At 45.0% G+C, this 20,565-nt stretch overlaps 1 protein-coding gene across 3 annotated transcripts in view; it reads left to right on the forward strand.

The window, feature by feature from the left end:
* Positions 1 to 20,565, forward strand: part of Nup214 (nucleoporin 214) — an 83,622-nt gene that overhangs the window by 36,139 nt on the left and 26,918 nt on the right. For all 3 annotated transcript variants that reach the window (XM_038336347.2, XM_038336348.2, XM_038336349.2), the window contains 7 exons: positions 2,812 to 3,075; positions 3,393 to 3,554; positions 5,068 to 5,167; positions 12,881 to 12,956; positions 13,931 to 14,009; positions 17,194 to 17,284; positions 19,022 to 19,083. In XM_038336347.2, the coding sequence (XP_038192275.1) occupies positions 2,812 to 3,075; positions 3,393 to 3,554; positions 5,068 to 5,167; positions 12,881 to 12,956; positions 13,931 to 14,009; positions 17,194 to 17,284; positions 19,022 to 19,083 (834 nt within the window). The remainder of the gene's footprint in view (positions 1 to 2,811; positions 3,076 to 3,392; positions 3,555 to 5,067; positions 5,168 to 12,880; positions 12,957 to 13,930; positions 14,010 to 17,193; positions 17,285 to 19,021; positions 19,084 to 20,565) is intronic.

Genomic DNA, 20,565 nt, shown 5'->3' on the forward strand with positions numbered 1-20,565 from the left:
TTTAGGTCACCACAGCCATGCCTGCTTTTTAGATAGGTGCAGGGGATTTTAATTTAGGACCTCTTGTTTACACAGCATGTACTGTTGGCCACTGGTCCATCTCCCTAGCTCTGTTAGGCCACCATTTCTGTTGCTGCTCCTCACATTCTAAGACTTTGCCAAACTATTCCACTTGTACCTTCTGGGTCTGTGGTACTGTCTTAGTTAGAATTTATATTTCTGTGGAAAAAAAGCACCACAACCAAAGTCAACTTAGGAAAGGGTTTATTTCATCTTGTGTCATCTTGTGGTCTATCATGTGGGGAAGTCAGGACACAGGGACTCAAGGTAGGACTCTGGAGGCAGGAACTGATGCAGAGGCCATGGAGGCTTGGTGCAGCCTGGCTTGCTCCTTGTGTCTTGTTCAGTCTGCTTTCTTAGAGCACTCAGTACTGTCAGCAGGTGGGTGGCAGCAGTCAGTTGGGCCCTCCTGTGTCAATCATCCACCAAGCAAATGTCCCACAGACTTGCCTGCGGGCCAATCCTTTCTCAGTTTTCTCAATTGAGAGTCCTTCTTCACTTAGAATTCTTGCTTATGTCAAGTTGACAGAAGAAGAAGAAAAAAAAAAAACAAAAGCAGCCAGGACAGGCACCAATGCCTGTTATCTGTAGCTAGCGTCACCATAATCAAACTTCTTGGCAACTTTTTCCTCTTTGTGCTCTGCACATGTGGCTGATGCTGACTGCAGTGCACACCTTGTATTAGAAAGCATCACACCTGTATTCAATCTTGGTAGTCCCGTCTGTCGTCAAAGCACCTTTACTCTTAAATCTGATTGGGTCCTTAGACGTGAGGTTTATGTAACTGTTTAGCAAATGTTTCTAGATAGTGATAAGATAGTGATGAAATGTTTCTAGATAGTGATAAATGTTTCTAGATAGCAAGGTCTGACCACTCATGGTGTGAATAAGGAGCATAAACATTACTGCAGCTGCACAGTATACTTGTTTAGTAATAACGCACATGCTGGGGAGGATAACTCAGGACATGGGGGCTTTGTTTGTTTTAGACATAAGGTCTCATGCAGTCCAGACTGGCTTTCAACTCTGCAGTGGAGGGTGGCAATCTGAACAGTGTTCCTTATGAATAGTGGCTGAACGCTTCTCTCTCTCCTGAATGCTAGGGTTCCAGGCATTGCCACCACCCACAGTTTACATAAACTTTTTTGTTTTGTTTTGTTTTGTTTTGAGATAGGGTTTCTCTGTGTAGCCCTGCTGTCCTAGAAACTAGCTTTGTAGACCAGGCTGGCCTCAGACTCTCCAATCCAAGTGCTGAAATTAAAGATGTACACTACCACCATCCAGTTACTTAGATTTTTTTTAAAAAATTTTTAAATTGTAATACACAAAAAATATACAAAATAAAAAGAAATGTCTAACCTCTGCTGAAGTTAAGAAACAGCATGGGGGCTGGAGAGATGACTCAGCAGTTAAGAGCATTGACTCAGCCAGCTCCTCTGCTTGGACAGAGGCTGGACTCACAGCCTTGGCTGGTGCTCTGTGGGAATTGTGAAGATATACTTCCAAGCATTTTGAGGTCACAGTTCCTTGGAGCTGCAGGATGAGGTACTTGTTCCTCTGTTGGTGTTCCTCAGATTTTAAGAATAAGCTTTAATTTCTTGGTCACTTTTGATTATATAAATATATATCTTGACAAGGTAACACTGTTAAATGTAACAAAGACCATGAAAATAACAGCTCTGCCATATTTCACAGATACATTAATTCAGTTGGCTTCCCCAGAGCCCCACTGGACAACTTTTGGTCAGAGATAAATTCTTGACATTAAAAAATAACGATACCAAGTCGTTGTAGAAAATAAACTTAGACATTTCAGATTTTGACATCATATGCTCAGATGGAGTTTGTGAGTGGCCTCCACAACACACTTAATGACGGCATGAGCCAGCTTAGAGTCTGTTGCCCATGGAGACCTTAGAAGTGTAACCTTGAAATGTGCATCTGAGAAACAGAACTTTCTGTTTCTTTACACTTGATTAATTAATTATATATTTACTTGAGACTGAGTCTACATAGTTCTGGCTGACCTAGAACTATGTAGGCCAAATTGTCCTTGATCTCACAGAGATCCACCTGCCTCTACCTCCCAAGTGCTACAATTAAAGGCGTGCCCCACCAAACACAGCTGTACTTAACTTCCTTAAACAGCCCCAGTGGCTAGTGGGCAGCAGCGCCCTGGCGTGTGGCCCGGTTTCTACTTGCATCTGTGTTGTCACACGTATGCTGAGACATTAAGATCTTGTAGCATGGTCTGCCTACGAGACAGACAAGCAGTGGCGGAAGAATGCTGCTTTAATACCTTGGGAAGGAACGGGGCTGTGTTTTGTTTTTCCAGTGTACAGTGCTAGCACACATTCAGAAGTTCAAGGTAGACGTATAAAGAAGTATAAAGAAGGAGGAGCAGAGAAGACCATGGTTAAGTTCCATGTTGAAATCACCAGGCTCATTTCAGTGTGTTTGAGACACTCAGACTGAGCCATTCCCACTCCGACAGCCTGTTGCGGTGTTGTGAGGTTACTGTTGGGCAGCAGTGGTGACACCGTTTTCTGCTGGGAGAGCTCAGTCTCTGGCTCTTCCACCAGCGCTGATTTGTTTTCAGTCTTTTGTCTGGCAGGCTGTCCCTGACTTAGGCTTAGCTTACAAAGACCGCAGAACATCTTCTTTACAAGTTGAGTGTGTCTTTCTTGGCAGTGAATGACAACTTTTGGGTTCGCTTTGTCTCACGTTCTTTCTGGGGTGGGGATTCTGCAGCCAGCCTGTCTCGGTCAGCCTTCCTGTCTCAGAGGTACTATGAAGACTTAGATGAAGCCAGCTCCACGTCATCCATCTCTCAGCCTCTGGAGGGAGAAGATGTCCGGTCACCTTGCAAAGAGGAGGAAGCTGTGGTCCAGGTCCATCGGCATGCCCCTGTGGTCCGCACACCTTCTATACAACCCAGTCTGCTGCCCCAGGCAGTGCCTTTTGCTAAGCCTCCCCTGATTCATAGCTCCTCACCTGCTGCGATGAGCTCCCCAAGTAAGTCGGCGGTTAAAACTGTGACCATGAGCTACATATCCGTGTTGTGGTTACTCCCTGAGGCCGTCTGTCTCGTGTGCTCACTGCTGCAGGGCTGTGTCAGGGCTTTGTGTCATGGTGACCTCTAGCAGAGACACAGTACTGGAACAAATCTGCTTTACAAGAAACCAAGCTCTTTATTGCTCTAAATACTCTCTTGTACTTAAGAATTTTTAATTTTAGCATTTTCCCTACAGCCTAACAGAATTTACCATTTTAACTTTTCTGTGTTCCCTTTGCTGACCACATTTTTCTGATAAATTTTCTCTTCCCCTCAGTCTCTACATCAGCCAACAAAGTTATTCCCCAGGGAGCTGATAGCACAATGCTGGCAACCAAAACGGTTAAGCATGGTGCACCAGGTCCTTCCCACACCGTTGCAGCGTCCCAGGCAGCAGCTGCTGCAGCCCTGAGACGGCAGATGACCAATCCGGCGCCAGGTAAAGACTGCAGCACCGCTCCTAGGAGAGTAGCTGAGCTGCCCAGGTAACAGGTGTGGGCCTTGGAGTGAGAGACGGCTGCTCCTCAGAATAGAAGGATAACCTGGTGGCCTTGATACCTGTGAGGAGAGCTCAGGTTTGTTTGCTCTGAAGGGAAGGTATTGGATAGGTGACAGGTTAGTTTTTTGGGAAGTTGATGGGTTTTGATGCTGATAAGTACTACTTTTGATTGGTGTTCTCTACTTTAGCCCTAACTTGAACAATATTTTAAAGATCACAGCCACCGGGAGGGTGGCTGTCGTGTGCTTACTTGTGTTCTAATGGGAGAGAGTCAGCCAAACCGCACATACCAGACTCAGCCTTTGCAGATGTGCTGTGCTAGGCTGGTGTCATCACTGGTCTCCAGTTAGGGCTTACCTTGTCGGGATTTAGCAGTCTAGGGCTGGGCTCAGGGCTAGTTGTCACTCTTGTCAGCTTGGCCAGCCTTTGGTTCTCAGTAAGAGGCTGTTCCTCCTGCCACCGGGCCCATACAGTTGGCACCAGAGCTGCCTGGAGATGGTAAGGAAGAACCTTAAAACACAAAGACCCCCCCACAAGGAAAGGTTGCCTAGTCCCAGAGTGAGGAGTGCCACCTTTGAAAACTGTTAGTGCCAAATATTTCACTTAAGGAGACTCAAAGAGACATGGTGGATTCATACAGGTAAAAAAGAATTATGAGCCAGATAGTGGCTCATACTTGTAATCCTGGCACTCAGGGGCTGAAGTAGACAGATTGTCACAGGTTCACGGCCAGTCTGGGCTGTATAGTGAATGTGATCTGCATGGACAGAGTGAAACCCTGTCTCAAAAACGTAAAGCAGGGCTGGAGAGATGGCTCAGCAGCTGAGCCCTGGCTGCTCTTCCAGAGGTCCCAGTTTCAATTCCCAGCACCACATGTCATCTCACAACTGTCTGTAACTCCAAGATCTGACACCTTCACACAAACATACATACAGGCAAAATACCAGTGAACATATAATAAAAATAAGTAATTTTTTTTAAAAAAGTAAATCGCTAAACAGCAATAAATCAGGTTTAAATATTTCTCTGTGTAGCACTGGAGCCTGTCCTGGAACTCTCTCTGTAGATAAGGCTAGTCTCGAACTCACAGAGATCTGACTCCCAAGTGCCAGGATTAAATATAACCTTAAGATACCTAAAATAAATCATGATAGCTCTTTAAGGTACATTTAGTCTTTCAGTAGCCCTGAACTGACATGTTGCCATCCCTGTCAAGATGAGCCAACTGTGGCAGATATCTGGGTTTTGCTGCAGAAAACTGGCCAGGGAATTGTCCCTCTATGCCAGTATGTTTTATTAGGTGGCATTGATGTCCATTCCTTGGCCTTTGGTAATTCGAGTCATCCAGGTGTTCTATTGACTGCACTACTGAGTTGATTGCCTTCATAGAGAGATAGACTTTTTGATCCTTTACAAGAATTAATGTGGTTCTCTTTCTTCCCTGTTTACATAGCTGTGAGCACTCTGACCGAGTCAACTTTGAAGAATGTCCCTCAAGTGGTAAACGTACAGGAACTGAAGAGTAATCCTTCAGCCCCTTCTGTGGCCATGGGGTACGTCACAGCTCTTCTGTGTGTTTATCCCACAGCGTGCTATCCTTTCCACCTTGCCATGAATCGGCTGCAGCTCACAGCCTATGATCTATGAATACTTTGCTGGGGGCAAAGTTGCATGGGCGTACACTAAGCTATAAGTCAGGTGTGAAGTTTGATATATCCGTTTGTTTTAATGTTCTCAGGGTTCCAGAACCGACATTTCAGTTCCTAGTGAGCACTGTGTGATGATGGTGATATAGAGATTGACAGTACCCTCCCTGACGTCCTCTCTCCAGCATTTGAATTTTTTAAATTAAACTTGTCTTTTTCAAGAAGGAACAGGATTTGAGAAGCAAAGCAACTGTGCCTGCAGAACTTCTGCTTCTCCATGCTGCTTTAGGCAAGATCCTTGCCAGAGCTCACTTGGCTTTAGTCTTCTCCAGGGCTCAGGGTATGTGGTGCCTGCCAATCCCATGCCCCAGCCCAGCAGTGTGTGCTCTGTGTGTGTGTGTGTGTGTGTGTGTGTGTGTGTGTGTGTGTGTGTGTGTGTTGCACACCACTTACCCTCTATTCTCTGCACTTCCCTCTAAAGCAACTAGCCTCCCTGTGCTGTCTGGAAATCCTTTGTCTTGAGTGGAGGGACCAGTGTCTTTAGATGATCCAGTGTCTGGTGCCCATGGCTAGTCAGTGGCAAGGGGAGCCACTACAGGCCCTGTTTTTTTACACCACGCTCCTGCCCTCTATTGCCACTATGGAACAGACCTAGCTACCCAAGGCTCCATTTTCATTTGGAGTGGCCTTGCCTCGATGTCTGCTGGACTTCAGTTGTTTGCATATTGGTCTATTTACCAACACTGCCTGATGTAAAGATTTATAATTATTTCAGGGTCAAAGTAATAGCCAAGAAACCAAATTTGCCTTCTTTGCTGTCTTGGAATGGCTCAAGGCTGGTGTTTGTGGTTGCTGTGAACTCCTCAGAGAACTGTGCCCTGGAGTGTGGGGACTGGAGCAGATTCCATCTAGAGAAGGCAAGAGTGCTGTGTTAAACACGGCATACAGGCACTGACCACTAACCGAGGAAGAGAAGCGCCTTTGCCAGCTCTCAGCTAGTCTCCCTTTCCTAGCTCCTGCTCCTGCTCTCTGATGGCTGGGTCTAACTCTGCTCTCCTCCAACAAAAATACCACGGTGTTGGAGGATTTTAAAGATCTGTTCTTTGAGAAACCCTGTCTCGAAAAACCAAAAAAAAAAAGATCTGTTCTTTATTTCTTTCTCTGTGTGTGTGTCTGTATCAGCTGATGTGCACTATGTTAATGCAGGAGTCTGGAGACCAGAGAGAGTGTCAGACCCCTCCTGGAATTGTGAGCCACCCTGCATGGGTGCTGACTACTGAACCCAGGCCCTCTGCTGGAGCAATAATTGTTCCTAATGCGAGGCCATTGGAGCTGAACTCTGATACAGTTATTGAAGTTGTATACCCAGTGCCTAAAACATATTCTTTATTTTCATTTTTAGCTTTAAACTGGTTTTCAGTTAGGTTCATGTTCCTGTGTGTCAGAAGGCAACTTGTGGGAGCTGTTTCTCCTTCCATCCTGTGGCTTCCAGTGGTCAAACCCAGGTCAACAGGCTTGACCTCTCACTGGCCCTTTTAAATAGGCTGTTACTTGTCCAATAATTGTTAACCTTAAAAGCAGCTCTTAAATTGAAAATAATATTTACCACCTTCCCCCTGGGGGAAGTTAGTAGTGAAATGACTGATTTTCAGGATCTTGTAAGAAGCTGTCTCTGAATTATATTAATGTTGCGCTTACCTGCTCTCCAGTGATCTCCTTCCACTATATTGTATAGTTGTAAGGCTGTTCTCCTGTCTATTTATCTGAAGCACTCCGTAGCTGTCCACACTCTATAGTGTTAGTCACGTGCTTCTGCAGCTTCCTGCAGAGCATCTGTTGTGAGCGTGGCTGCCCTGCCAGGGGTTAGGGGCAGGAGGCAGTAAAGACGTTTATCTTCAACGCAAGGAGGTCATCAAACAACCAACTATATAGTTTTGTTCCAGTGTCATGTGCTGGTTGCGAGAGAGGTTCCAGGTGCTAGGAAGGCACAAAGCAAGACGCTCAGGCAGATCTGGGCTTGGGGAAGAGTTAAGAAAGAAGATATTGTAACCACAGTTTGAAGAATGTCCAGAAGGTGCTAGACAGAGCAGGCAGTGAGAATTCATGCTGCAGTGTGTGAAAATCAACCTTGGCAAGGGCAAAGCATATTCGGGTCACAGTTGAAAGGCCAGAATAGCTAGCTAGAGTCTTGGCAGGAAGTGGAGTGAAATGGGCACCAACGGTTGGTAGGATTTTTTTGTTTGTTTGTTTGGTTTTGCTTTTTGTAGCAGGGTTTCTCTGTGTAGCCCTGGCTGTCATGCACCTTCATCAATGGACCAGGCTAGCCTGGAACTCAGAGGGATCCTCCTGCCTCTTCTCCCAAGTGCTAGGATTAAAGGCATGCACTACCACCACCCAGCAAGTGATAGGATTTTTATTTATTTGTTGTTAGCCAAAACACACCAGACCCATCATTGTAAACATGGTGGCTGGGGAAGACCTCCCCAGGAAGGTAGCTTAGGAGTGAAAACTGAACAGTCAAAGAGCAGGTATTGTGAACAACAGGATGCCAGTCATGGGCGTCTGTTGTAGGATTGTGTCTGGCATGTTCCTGAGGCGCCAAGTCTCAGGTAGCTAGAATAAGGGGAGACAGAGAGCAAAAGGGGCCACTGGGAGGATCAGCTCAAAAAGCCACACTGGTAGATAATATCTTGATTAGTACTTTTTAATGTGCTTGTGGTATATTTGGAGGCCAGAGGACAACCTCAGGTGTCATCCTCAGGATGTCATCCACCTCCCTTGAGACAGAATGCCTAATCACGGGTCATAAAATGTAACTCTTATGTCATCTTATTACAAAAATTGGTGGGTTTTTTTTTTTTCGAGACAGGGTTTCTCTGTAGCTTTGAAGCCTGTCCTGGAAATAGCTCTTGTAGACCAGGCTAGCCTCGAACTCACAGAGATCTGCCTGCCTCTGCCTCCTGAGCGCTGGGATTAAAGGTGTGCGCCACCACCACCCAGCCCAAAAATTGGTTCTTATACATAGACAAATGGACTTAAGATTCACGTACTTACTTTATTTTTAGCTTGACCTTGTAGTAAGTCTTCACATCACTGATTTGGGCTGTTGCATAAGGAGGTCATCGCCCCCTTGCCTGGGTGCTTTAAGAGCCAAACTCATCAGTGAACGTCTCTAATCTTCCCTTTAGGGGAAGCACCTAGGCTTGCACCTAGTTCTAATACTGCCTCCTGTTTTGTCATTTTGGGTTCACACCTTCCTCTGTAGAGCCCACCACTGAAGACAGATTTTGGTAGGCTTTAGGAAACTGTTTCCATTTTAGGTTCTGTGTACTTCCTAGCTTGTAAAATGTAATGGCCTGCAGACCCTGCAGCAGCAATAGTCAGTCCTCCTCCTACCGCTGTACTGGCCATGACTGTTCCATGACCCAGCAACAAGTGCTCATTGCAGCCCCAGCTCAGTGCCCCTGCATGTCATTGACACATCTAATCCTTTGAGGGTCTTAAGGTTTAGCATATATGTTTTAGATTTCAAACCTTTTTTGAGTGTACTTCTGTAGTGGTGTGAGGTATGGCCGCTTCACTCTGCTTATTGCCACACCATTGACCGATCGCCCTTTAAGTACATGATTCTAATCAGTTTGCTGACATTTTAAGAATTCCTGCATCTATCTTAATGAATAATATTAATCTAGGAGCTGGAGAGATGGCTCACAACTGCCTGTGATCTGACAACCTCTTCTGACCTCAGAAGGTACCTGCACAGATACATACATATAAGTAAAAATAATCTTCTGAAAATTTTAAAAAATAGTAATCTGCAGTTTACCTTTTTTTATTGTGTCAGGATAATCATTCGTTCGTCCGTCCATCCCTCTGTCCGTGTCTTCGTCCCTGTCCCGGTCCCCATGCTCCCCTCTCTCATAAGTCTCATGGTCCAAGTTGACCTTGAACTCAGAATGTTGCTGAACCCTGAATTTCTGACACTCCTGTTGTCTTTGTTCACGGAAATAAATGGCTGGATCAGTCTTGTGCATTGATTGGTTTCTTTTGAGACAGACTCTCATCTTGTGTGGCATAGACTTAGCTTGAACTGCAGTGCTGCTCCCGTCTGGACTCAGGACTGGTTTATATTTGTTCTTGTGATTTCCTGACTTGAAGAGGTTACTGGTTTTGAAGCTTCTTTTTCTAAATTCACAGCAAAGAAAGACTTGTTTATGGCAACTCCTAATAGCCTCTCACATTCTTTACTGGAGTATTTGTGTACTGGTTAGTCTTTTTTGTTGGCTCATTGATGATAACTCCATTCGGCTGTAGAGGATACAGTCTTCCTCAGCGTAGTCTGTCAAGTGATCGTGTTTAGCGCACACCTAGCACAGAGATCCGTTTCTCCTCTCCTGTCTGTTTCTGCCCAGCTCACACCCTGTGGTGCGTTGTTGTAAAGAGGTTACAAATGTATTTCTTATTTACTCTTGAAAATCTGTTTGGTTTTTGAGACAGGGTCTCACTGTGGCCCTAACTAGTCTTGAGCTCAAAGAGATCTACCTTGTTTGTCTCTGTCTTGGGACACACCTATCAGCTAATGTCCTGAAGAAAAAGCACTGTCCAAACAAAAGTCTCTTCAATGGAACTGCAGTTTCTTCTGAGACAGAGACAAAGTTTCAGAAATGCCTCAATAGGTTTGGATTCTTAAATCCAAGGTTGCTTCTCAACCTTCCTAATGCTGTGACCCCCTTAATACAGTTCCTTGTGTTGTGGTGACCCCAGCCATAAAATTAATTTTCTTGCTACTTTATAACTAATTTTATTACTGTAATGAATCGTAATGTAAATATTTTCTGATGGTTGTAGGCTACCCCTGTAAAAGCTTCATTCAACCTGCAGAGTCATGACCCCAGATTGAGAGTAGCTAGGCATGGTGGTTCACACTTAGTCCCAGCCCTTGGGAGGCAGAGGCGGGCCAATCTCAGAATTTGAGGCCAGCCTGGTCTACTGAATGAGTTCTAGGACAGCCAGGACTACACAGAGAAACCCTGCTTCTAAAAAGCCCAATAAATATACAAAGTAATTTTTATTAGTTTCTCTTTTTCCCTGTAGGTTGGTTGTCATTTCTTATTTTTTTGATAAGCTGTCCTCTCTACTTACTTGCTTCACTTACGAATGGATGCCAAAGATTTCAGTATTCATTACATAATTCAGTAGTATCTAGTTTGGTTCTGCCCCATCAAATATGAGTATTTATTAAAAGATATGCTAATAATTAAAATTCTCTAAAAGAAAACATGTGTTTCTGTTTTAGGCCATTTAAGCTGTTAAAATGGGTGAAAGAATGATTCCTTTTAAATATAACTTTATGTGTATTGGCATGAAGATGTCGATCCCAGGGAACTGGAGTCACAGATAGTGTGAGCTGCCATGTGGGTTCTGGGAATTGAACCTGGCTCCCCTGAAAGAACAGCCGGTGCTCTTAACTGTTGAGCCATCTCTCCAACCCCATGAAGAATTGAGTTATTTTTGACCCCTTCCCAGCAGTGGACAGAACACTTACCACTAAGAAAGGGCCTGCAAGACACTGGAATGCCTCACAACTCTGGTTCTCACTGTTTTGTTTTCTGCTATGGTCCTGTGATAGTGGCTTCCTTTTTTAGATCGTGTGTGTGTGTGTGTGTGTGTGTGTGTGTGTGTGGTGTTTGCATGCATGTTATATGTGTACGTCATGAGTGTGCCTGGTTCCAGTATAGGCCAGAAGAAGGCACTGTATTGCCAGGGATTGGCTGCGGGCGACCGTGAACTGCTTGTGCTCGTAGCCTCTCTAGCCCGGTTTTTCCTTTTGAGAACAGAGTGTACAAGTGATGTCAGATCTATTTCAGGGTCCTCTTGCTGGACAGCAGAGTATGTTAATTCTGCACCTGAGTTTCCCACATATTCTCATGAACATTTCTCGTTGCTGACATCTTTCACTTGGTCTTTGTTTGTACACATTCTTTGAGTGTATTTGTTGGAGAGTGTACTGTTCTTTGCTGTAACTCTTTGTTGTGGTAGAGATTTCTTGAAGCTGGCTTATGGGTAGGTTTATTGTCTACTCGTGCCAAACAGTGTTTCTCTACAGAGGTGTCACATGGCATAGTGTGCTAGTGCTGTGCCTCCTGCTCTGTGTTTGGGGACTCGGGATGCCCAGGAGACGTGTGTCATAGTCACAAGGAAATAGAACAGTAACTGCATGCAACTAAGCTGTCATGATTTATCATGTTGTCACTAAATTTTGGGTATAAATATTTTCCAGGATTTGGATAAATTGCTGTTTTCAATCTTCATTTCTGTTTTCACATAAGAGAGGTTCATTTCCCTTGTGGGTCCCTGAGTTCAAACTGTTTCTGTCAGCATGTGGACTGAATCCACCTGGGGATCTTGGGACCCAGCAGTCTTCCCAGCACAGTGCTTCTCTCTGTTGGAGATAAGCAGAGCCGCTGGTATGCACGGCACCTGAGGACCTCTGTGGTGGAACGCCTTGGACACTGTTTGTTCTGACAGAATTATCATGGGGGTTCTGTTTCGCTGAAAATGAGTCTGTTTTTCTTCCCCAGTCTAATCAAGTCAGGGAAGCATCTCTCTTACTCCCAGAGAGAATCCAGGCGGACTGTAAAGACAAAGCTATTTGCTGATGTTCATTGATGAGCTGTGAGCTTATCTTCCCTTTTTAAATTCCTTTTTCTTTTTCTCTCCCCAAGATAAGGTTTCTGTGTCCCAGAACTCTCTGTAGACCAGGCTGGCCTTGAACTTATTGGTCCTTCTGCTTCTGCCTCCCAAGTGCTGGGATTAAAGATGTGTGCCACCACCTGGTATCACATTAATTTTTGATGGAAAGTTATTACTCCTCCCTCAAATCTGAAAAGTGTTCTAGAAAACAGATCCCACAACTGCAAAACTGCTGCTATACATTCCAGTTAAGTAGCTTTAGGTTGAGGACAATGACATTGAAAAGCTTCCCCTAAATGCTGAGGACTTCCGTCTGCGATTGCACTGTGTGGGTTCTTCATATGCTCTCACTAGCTGGGAGGGAAGCAGTGGTCCCTGAGTACAGTGTTTAGAGCTGGCGAGAGGTGTCTGGAAATTGCGTGTATGTTCATAGAGTAGCCAAGATGCATGGTGGAAGTGGAGCAGCAGTGCTGTGGAATCTGCCTCCGGCTCTGCAAGCATCCAGTCTCCGGCAGCACCCTTGTGTGTGCGATTGGTCGTTTGTTCCCCACAGAGTCTGTTGAACATCTTTTCTCAGACTTTGAAAAAGAGAATCGGGACTTCCCCATATGGTCTAAAACTAGGGAAGCAGGAACAAAGAGTGCCAGTTGTCCCAGTAAGAACAGCATCTGTTTGGAAATGATTGCAAATTGTTTCATGGAATTGTAGAAAGGAAAAAGCTAACAAGAGCATTGTTTTGAATTTTATACAATTGAAAACCAGATTTCCTTTTAAAAGCTAATTATTTCTTTAACAAATTGAGTTTGGTTGGGGTCTCAGACGTCTGTATTCTGCCTCAAAGTTTGCATCTGTTGAACAGGGACCTGGCTCGAGGATGAGCGTGTTGTCCCCAGCCCTGTCTCTGAGCAAATGCTTTCTGTCTTTCAGTCCTTCGGTGCCGCACTCAACAGCCAAAACACCGCATGCAGTGTTAGCCCCGGTGGCCTCCAGCCAAGCTAAGCAGGTATCTGACTGCTGTGTCCCTTAGCAGCTATGCGCACTGTCTCTGTAGCCGAAGATCATTTTATGGCTTGACTTCATTTCAGTGAATGTGAATCTCAGAAAGACTGTTACTTCTTTTCCATAATTCATGCCAGCCTTGACATGGTTAACAAGAGTAATAAGTTAAGGCCAGATACTGTCTTCATGGACCATTGACTTTCTGCTTGTCTCCATAGACCATATGTAGTTTGCAGGGATTTTTTTGTTTTGTGTTTAGTTTTGGGTTTTTTGTTTGTTTGTTTGACAGTATTATCTCACTTCATGCAACTGACTTGTACAACAGGTGTTTAGATATGTCCTTTTTGAGGCAGCTGAGGTCAGGGGACTTAGTGGGGCTCACCCAGTCAGTAGCTGCCGGTTCTCTGCCCTTGACTTCTCCCACTGCACCGTTGAGCGTCAGTGCTGGGTGTGGGTTGTCTTAGCCTGCAGCTCTGGTTTCTCTCATGTCTGCCTTAGAGACAGCAGCTTTAGATTGCCCTTGAAACAAGAGTTGGAGGCTGTGTCTTCATAGCTGCCCATTGGGAGTTCCCAGCACCACCCTGTTCCTCCCTTTGCCTCTGTTCTTCTGGAGGGTGTGTTGTTAAGTCATACACCGTGACCGGTGAGGACGGAAGTGCTGCCTTCCTGCTCGCTCTGTTGGAGTTCACTAGTTGCAAGGACCGCCCCTCCTTTGCCCACTCACTCCTCTACCAAGTATCCAAATGCCGCGTTTGTGCTGGTCACTGTCCTAGGCGCTGAGAAGCCATCTTTGTGCCGCACAGGTGTCTCCAGTATGATGTCAGAGGTTAAAACATTGGTTGTTTCTCCCTTTTTTGGGGTAATTAAGCTGAACTCAAGTTTTTGTGCTTGCTTAGTTTATGGCTTTGTGGTTCCATTTTACGTGTCCATTTAACGATGGTTAGCGGTTTAACGTAAACATTTTTGTGTTCTGTGCAGGGGTCTCTGATAAATTGCTTCAAGCCATCGGGACCCACAGCAGCATCCGGTCAGTTGTCCGCTGGCGATAAAGCAGCAGGTGAGTCTGTAAGTTTGTTGATGAGAATGAAGCTGAAAGATGCTCCTGATAGTTCTCTGTGCAGACCACAGAGCCAGCAGGCAGGCACACAAGATGCCGTGTTCCGAAGGCCTCAGCTTTGAGGAATTGCAAGGCTGTTGATAAGCCCTTTACGAATTTCTGAAATTTGGAGTTGAATTTGAAAGAATTTAGACTCAGCATAGAGAAAACTTTTGATATTTTTTTTTCTTTTTTCTTTTTGGTTTTTCAAGACAGGATTTCTCTGTAGCTTTGGAGCCTGTCCTGGAACTTGCTTTTGTAGACCAGGCTGGCCTCAAACTCACAGAGATCCGTCTGCCTCTGCCTCCCGAGTACTGGGATTAAATGCATGCACCACCACTGCACAGCTTTGATGTTCTTTTTCTAAAAGAAGCAATAGCAATGTCTTCATGCCTCGCTGCATGGTCATTGTTAGAAGCATATTAGACAGTTGATCACTGTTCCCTCTTCTTAAAGGGAAAAGATTCTCATGCCTTATAGCACCCTTACAGATTATAAATTACTCTCCCCTCCCCTGCCCCTACCCTGTCTCTTTCCCTACCCTGTCCCTTACCTTGCCCTCCCTCTCTTCGTTTCCTTTCTTGTCCACTAGGGGGTCTCATATAGCTCAGGCATGACAAAGTACTGTAGCCTAGGATGATTTTAACCTCTGGTTCCCCAGTGCTGAGATTCTCTGCTTGTGCCACCGTGCCTGGTTTTTACAGTGCAGGGCTTTCTGCATGCTTGGGAAGCACTCTTCCACTGAGCTACATTCCCAGCCCCCTTGCAATGACTATTCAAAAGCTGTTAAAATAGATAAAATAAAACAGATTTGTTACGGTGTAAGATCTCATTAGGTAAGCTAATAATACAAGGTTTTGTAGCTTCACAGACTTGCCAATTAACTTAAGCATAGGTGTTTGTAATTAAGTTACTTTTTACAGAAGCTGGAATTATTTATAGGTGTTTGTAATTAAGTTACTTTTTACAGAAGCTGGAAGTATTTTCTCCTTAGTATACATTGCCTAAGTGCCAAGACTTGCACGGCTTCAGGGAATGGCCTGACTAGGCTGACAAGGGAATGAGAAAAGACAAACACACAGGCTCACAGAAAAGCAGGGATTAGGTGGACTACCCACAGCATCCTGGAAACTCAGCATGCTTATTCTGTATAGTTGAACATGGAGGCAGGGTTATCACATATAGATAAATAGGGAAGTAGGGTTTTAGACATACAGCTAAATAAGGAGGCGCATTTGGCTAATGTTGATAGGAGCAGTGTCAGTAGGGAGCAGTTTTCAGGCTGTGAATAGGGGTGTTGGAAAAGGCTTCAGTGGGCATTTTCTGCACACACTATCAACGTTCACACTTAGACCAGGAAAGAAAGCTTTGCTGTTTCCTTCTGAAAGAGTTGAGCCATTGGTCCTTGACATGGCCAGGACCCTGTCAAGCATTACACGTTCCCTCGGGACTTCATTGGCTCTCCACAGTCACTGGAGCTTTCTCTGTGTCTGCAGTTGATCTCCTGTTGCCACTCTTGGGCACCCCGGCTTCCATTTGATCAGCCTTGCTGACCTGGTTCTGCATATCACCCGCCACTCTGCGTCTCTCAAGCAGTTCTGTCAGAGACTGAACATCACATAGCAGCTGTTCTCAGAATGGCCACCAGTCACCCAGTCACTTCCTTCTCTGTCGTCCAGAGCCTTCTGATCTGACACACAAGCAAACTACTGTGACATAGACCAGCATAAGTTTAGTGGGTTCAGCAAAGACTTGATTCATTTAGAATTCAAACAGATGTGTCTCTTTCTGGTTAATATTTCTGAAAAAGTTCCAGAAGAGCGTTTATCTTAGTTCTTTAAATGACTTCATTGCAGACCCCTTTGTTGCAGTTAAAATTAAGACTCAAGGAGACAAAGGCCTCTAAAGCAGCATCTCAGGCAGCAGTGTGGCTTGTGTTGGCGCTCAGCCGCTTGCTCTCCTCTGCTGTCTTCACCTGCAGGGTGGTTAAGGCTTAGAGAAGAACTTTTCTCTTTTAGGCTGAAACCCTGCATGCCTTTGCAGAAACCTTTTCTTTTTTACTTGAGGTAGATTCCTACATGGTAGCTCAGGCTAACCTATAACTCACTATATATAGCACACTATGCTGTAGCTCAGGCTAGCCTTGTCCATGAGCTTATAGCAATCTTCCTGCTCAACTTCACAAGTGCCACCTTTTGTTTATTGTTTTTTAGCATTGTTGCATTTCTGTAGCAGAAGGGTATGCATACCATTGCTCATGTGGGTGTCAGGACAACTGCAGAAGTCACTCTCCTTCCACCATGTGGGTCCCAGGAATCCAGCTCTGTCTTTCAGTCTTGACAGCAAGTACCTTTACCCGCTGGGCCATCTCACCAGCTCACGTTATTGTTTAAACATGAACAGACGTTTCCCGTGTGCTGTTGTAGCTGTGTTCCTACTCCAGCCCTGTTAGAGTGAACATCCTGTTCTCTTCCTGGCAGATTCGCCTTAGGCATCTTAATGGCCTCAGCATCTCAGCAGCACTTCTGACAACACAGACGCTTCTGTTTCACAGTTGTGGACAAGGCTGCACTGAGCATGTGTCTATGAACCACATTGCATTTCAGTATGGAGTCAAGCTTAACATGGGGCTGATGGCCACTGGCCTTAGTGTCTGCACTTCTATTTTCTAGAGTAATTATATGTAGCAAGTGTCCATTACCTCTGTAGCTAAGAAAAAAGAAAGTTGGTATTTGCTGAATTAAAAAAAAAAAAAAGCAACCATCCTTTTATGAAAAGGGCAAAAATGGGTAGATAAGTAGATCTAAGTTGCCCTGAAAGATTACTCAGAAACACTAGCTATATCCTCCTGCTTCTCTTCGGGTTTTCTCCCTGCAGTGTAACTTAAGTTCAAGTAATTATAAAACTACATTATGTGAAAGGCAGTTTGCCATCCTTGATTTAGGCTGCAGAGATTCTTTTCTGGGAAGGAGAGTGTGGCATGCCTTGATTTGACATCAGCATTGACAGAGCCAAAGAACAAGACTGAGAGACCCCCAGCACACGGCAGGCTCTGGGCAATAACACACGGTCTGAGCTGTAGGGATTACAGACTAGAACAGCACTCTGGATGACTTGCAAAATGTCCTTATTTTCTCCATTTCAGGTCCAGGGACAGCCAAGACAGAATCTGCGGTGACCTTGACTCCATCTGCTGTGGGGCAGCTCAACAAGCCTTTCTCCTTTGCTCCATCAGGGTCAGTGGTGAACTTAAGTTCTTTCCTCAGTTATTATCAACCACATCCACACGAACCCTGAGCTCTCATATCTGTGCCAGTGAATCTACAGACAGTGGCAGTGTTGAACCTTGTAATGTGAATCTATTTTCCCTTTTCAATTCAGGGTTATTATCGTATTTACTCTTTTTTAAGCCTAAACCTCATTTTTTTTTTCTGGCAGAGAACATTTGTCCACTTCTGTAGGTCGGCCAGTGTGTCTGGTGTTTGTATTCTGACCCTGCTGAGTGGTAGTCAGCATGGCTGTGGGATGGGTGGTCCTAACTGCACTGAGTCGGAGCTCATGACCTGCACAGAGAATGCCGTGAAAGACAGTAACCATTCCGAAATTCTGATCTTTGAGTAGGGAATGGGGGGCTCAACAGAGAGACTCGTGTACCTCAGGCTGATCCCAAATTTGCTGTGTGGCCAAGGATGGCCTTAAGCTCCTGAACCTCCTGCCCCAACCCACTGTGTTCAGTAAGGGGCCTCTGGTTTCAGGAAACAGTGACATGGTATAGATTTGTGAGTCAGGTTGATGAAACAAATCAGACTTTTCTAAATTTTATTCTTTATTCCCTGTGGACAGTGCCCATTTTCTGGGTACTGTCGTAAAAGCCAGGCAAGGTGCTGAAGCTGGCGCTTCCTGGTTTTGCTGGAGTCAGACTGTGACTTTTAGTTACCACTGAAAGGCTGTGTACTCATTTCTTTTAGAGAAGCTCCTAATGCTTTCACTGTCTGCCTCTGTACCTGATCCCCACTACTTCACTCCCTTTCCTCTGAGCCAAGTGTTCCTGAGCATCCTCCAACGCAGCAGGATAAAAGGGCACTGAAATCAATTGGAAGTTGTACGTGTTCTCCATTTTTGTAGATCATTACATCCATACCTTCCAGGCATAATTGGAGCAGATTTTAAAGAGTAGGTCAGGGCCAGGATTACTGTATTCTTTACAGTAATAAATAATAAATCATAATTAGTCTTCATGTCTTTGAAATGACAGTACACTTCCAATTTGTAAAGAAAGCTGGGGGGTAAAAAAAAAAAGAGCTGGAAAGGTTTGGGTCAGGAAGCCAGTGGCCTATTTGATTTTTTTTTTGGGGGGCGGGGGAGTGCTGAGGTTGAGGCAAGCTAATTGAAAAGAAAAAAATGTTTTTGCTTTTTAATATGGTAAAAAATGTGCAGCATATCCTTAGAAGGTCTTTGTCGATTTGAGGATGGCAACAACAGATGAGAAAACCTGGATCTTGGCATTATTGACTGTATTTAGCAGGCTTTGTTTTGGAGTTACTCAGTTGAAAATGTGTGCTCTTGCTGCAGTCTGCAGTGTGTTGCTTCACACCCCTGCTGCACTCTCGGCGCAGCAGGTCTCCTGAGGTGGGTGCCCGGAGGCTGTCCTGTCCTCCCTTCCCCTCACTAGGCGAGCGTCTGCTCCAATGTCTTCCCATGCTCATTCTTAGTCCGTTTCACTGCTGCAGCTGTGCTTTCTCACATCAGCCTCTGCCCAGCCACAGCCGTCCTGCTGCCGTTCCTCCTCTGCTGGTATGTGCTGACGTGGCTTTACCGCCTCTGAGATACGTATTTGAACTCTGCTGTTGCTTATCACTGGGAGTAAATTCTTCAAAGGCAGATTGTGTGAATGAATTATAAGGAGGACTATTACTGGCTGATGTTCCGTCTTAAGTTTGTTCCTTTCTGACTTCTCCTTTTCCACTCGTCAGGACTGCCTTCACTTTTGGGACAATCACACCAGCTCCGTCTTCTGGTCTCACTGCCGCTCCAGGTACAGTCCCCATGTTGCACAGTGTTCTTTTGTGTTTCCTTAAGGAGTGGTCGTATATGCATGTGTAGTGACTTTCTGACTCCCTGGGTCTTGTTCACAGTTCCTGCAGTCAGGTTGACAATGGTGATATGCATTAGAGGCATGTCAAAGGGCTAGGAGTAGCTCAGCACACAGATGGCACTGGCTTTCATTTGTAAAAGTCGAGCAGCAGCAGAATCTTGGATCTAGAGCCTGCTATGGCGCTGGTGAGAGGGCTGAGCACATGGTGGAAGGAGAGAGCTGACTCCTGACTGCTGTCCTGCCTGTCGCACACGCATACACAGAAAATAAAGGATGTTAATATAGATGGGTTTGGTGGAGGGTTGTTGGTGTTTTGTTTTGGTTTTTTTTTTTTTTTTTTTTTTGGTTGGTTGGTTTTGTTTGTTTGTTTGTTTGTTTTGTTTTTATGGGTTTTTTGTTTTGAATCAGGATTTCTCTGTGTAACCTGACTGTTTGTAGAACAAGCTGGCCTCAAACTGAGAGATCCTCCTGCCTCTACCTCTAAGTGCTGGTAATGTAATATTTTATAAACAACTTGTTGTGAGGAAAATCAATCTGTTTGCATAATTATGAGCAGGGGAAAGACTTGCTTCTCAAAGTTGTTTGCTGTAACATCTAATATTATATTAACATTTGAATTTGGGCCCAAAATAAGGTAGACACAGTACAATGGAAGAAAAGATCAAACCTGGTCCTAGTCTGTGTGTGCTAGGAATCCGTAACCTCAAGTTGTATTCTGGACCCACCCAAAAAAGAACATTTTGTCAAGGTCCTCCAAGCTCTGCCTGAGTAGTTAAGTATATTTTATTTCATTTAAAAGGAAGCCTTAGCCGGGCGGTGGTGGCGCATGCCTTTAATCCCAGCACTCGGGAGGCAGAGGCAGGCGGATCTCTGTGAGTTCGAGGCCAGCCTGGTCTACAAGAGCTAGTTCCAGGACAGGCTCTAAAAAAGCTGCAGAGAAACCCTGTCTCGAAAAACCAAAAAAAAAAGAAAAAAAAAAAAAAAAGGAAGCCTTTACTATGAAGCGAAGTGTTTTTATTAGGAAGTATGAAATATCAACTGCTTGGTGGAGTTTAGTGTAACACGTGAACCTCCATAGCAGGCTACCTGCATTGGGTCAAATTTCCTTTGCAGAGTTTGCCTTCAGCTAGTTTTCCTCTAACCCAGTGTCTTCTGTCACCTTTGTGGGTCTGGTGACACAGGCTTATAATCACAGCGACTTGGGAATCTGAGGTAGGAGAATCACAAGTTAAAGTGTGTCTAGGCTACAGAGGTAGTCGAGGCCAGCCTAGGCAATGTAGCACTGCACTGTCTCTAAGTTAGTTAGAAAAGGGGGGGGGGGGGGGCTGGAGAGATGGCTCAGTGGTTAAGAGCACTGCTTGCTCTTCCAAAGGTCCTGAGTTCAATTCCCAGCAACCACATGGTGGCTCACAACCATCTGTA

The sequence above is a fragment of the Arvicola amphibius genome, chromosome 7 (genome assembly GCF_903992535.2).
Source record: "Arvicola amphibius chromosome 7, mArvAmp1.2, whole genome shotgun sequence".
Classification (NCBI taxonomy): domain Eukaryota; kingdom Metazoa; phylum Chordata; class Mammalia; order Rodentia; family Cricetidae; genus Arvicola; species Arvicola amphibius.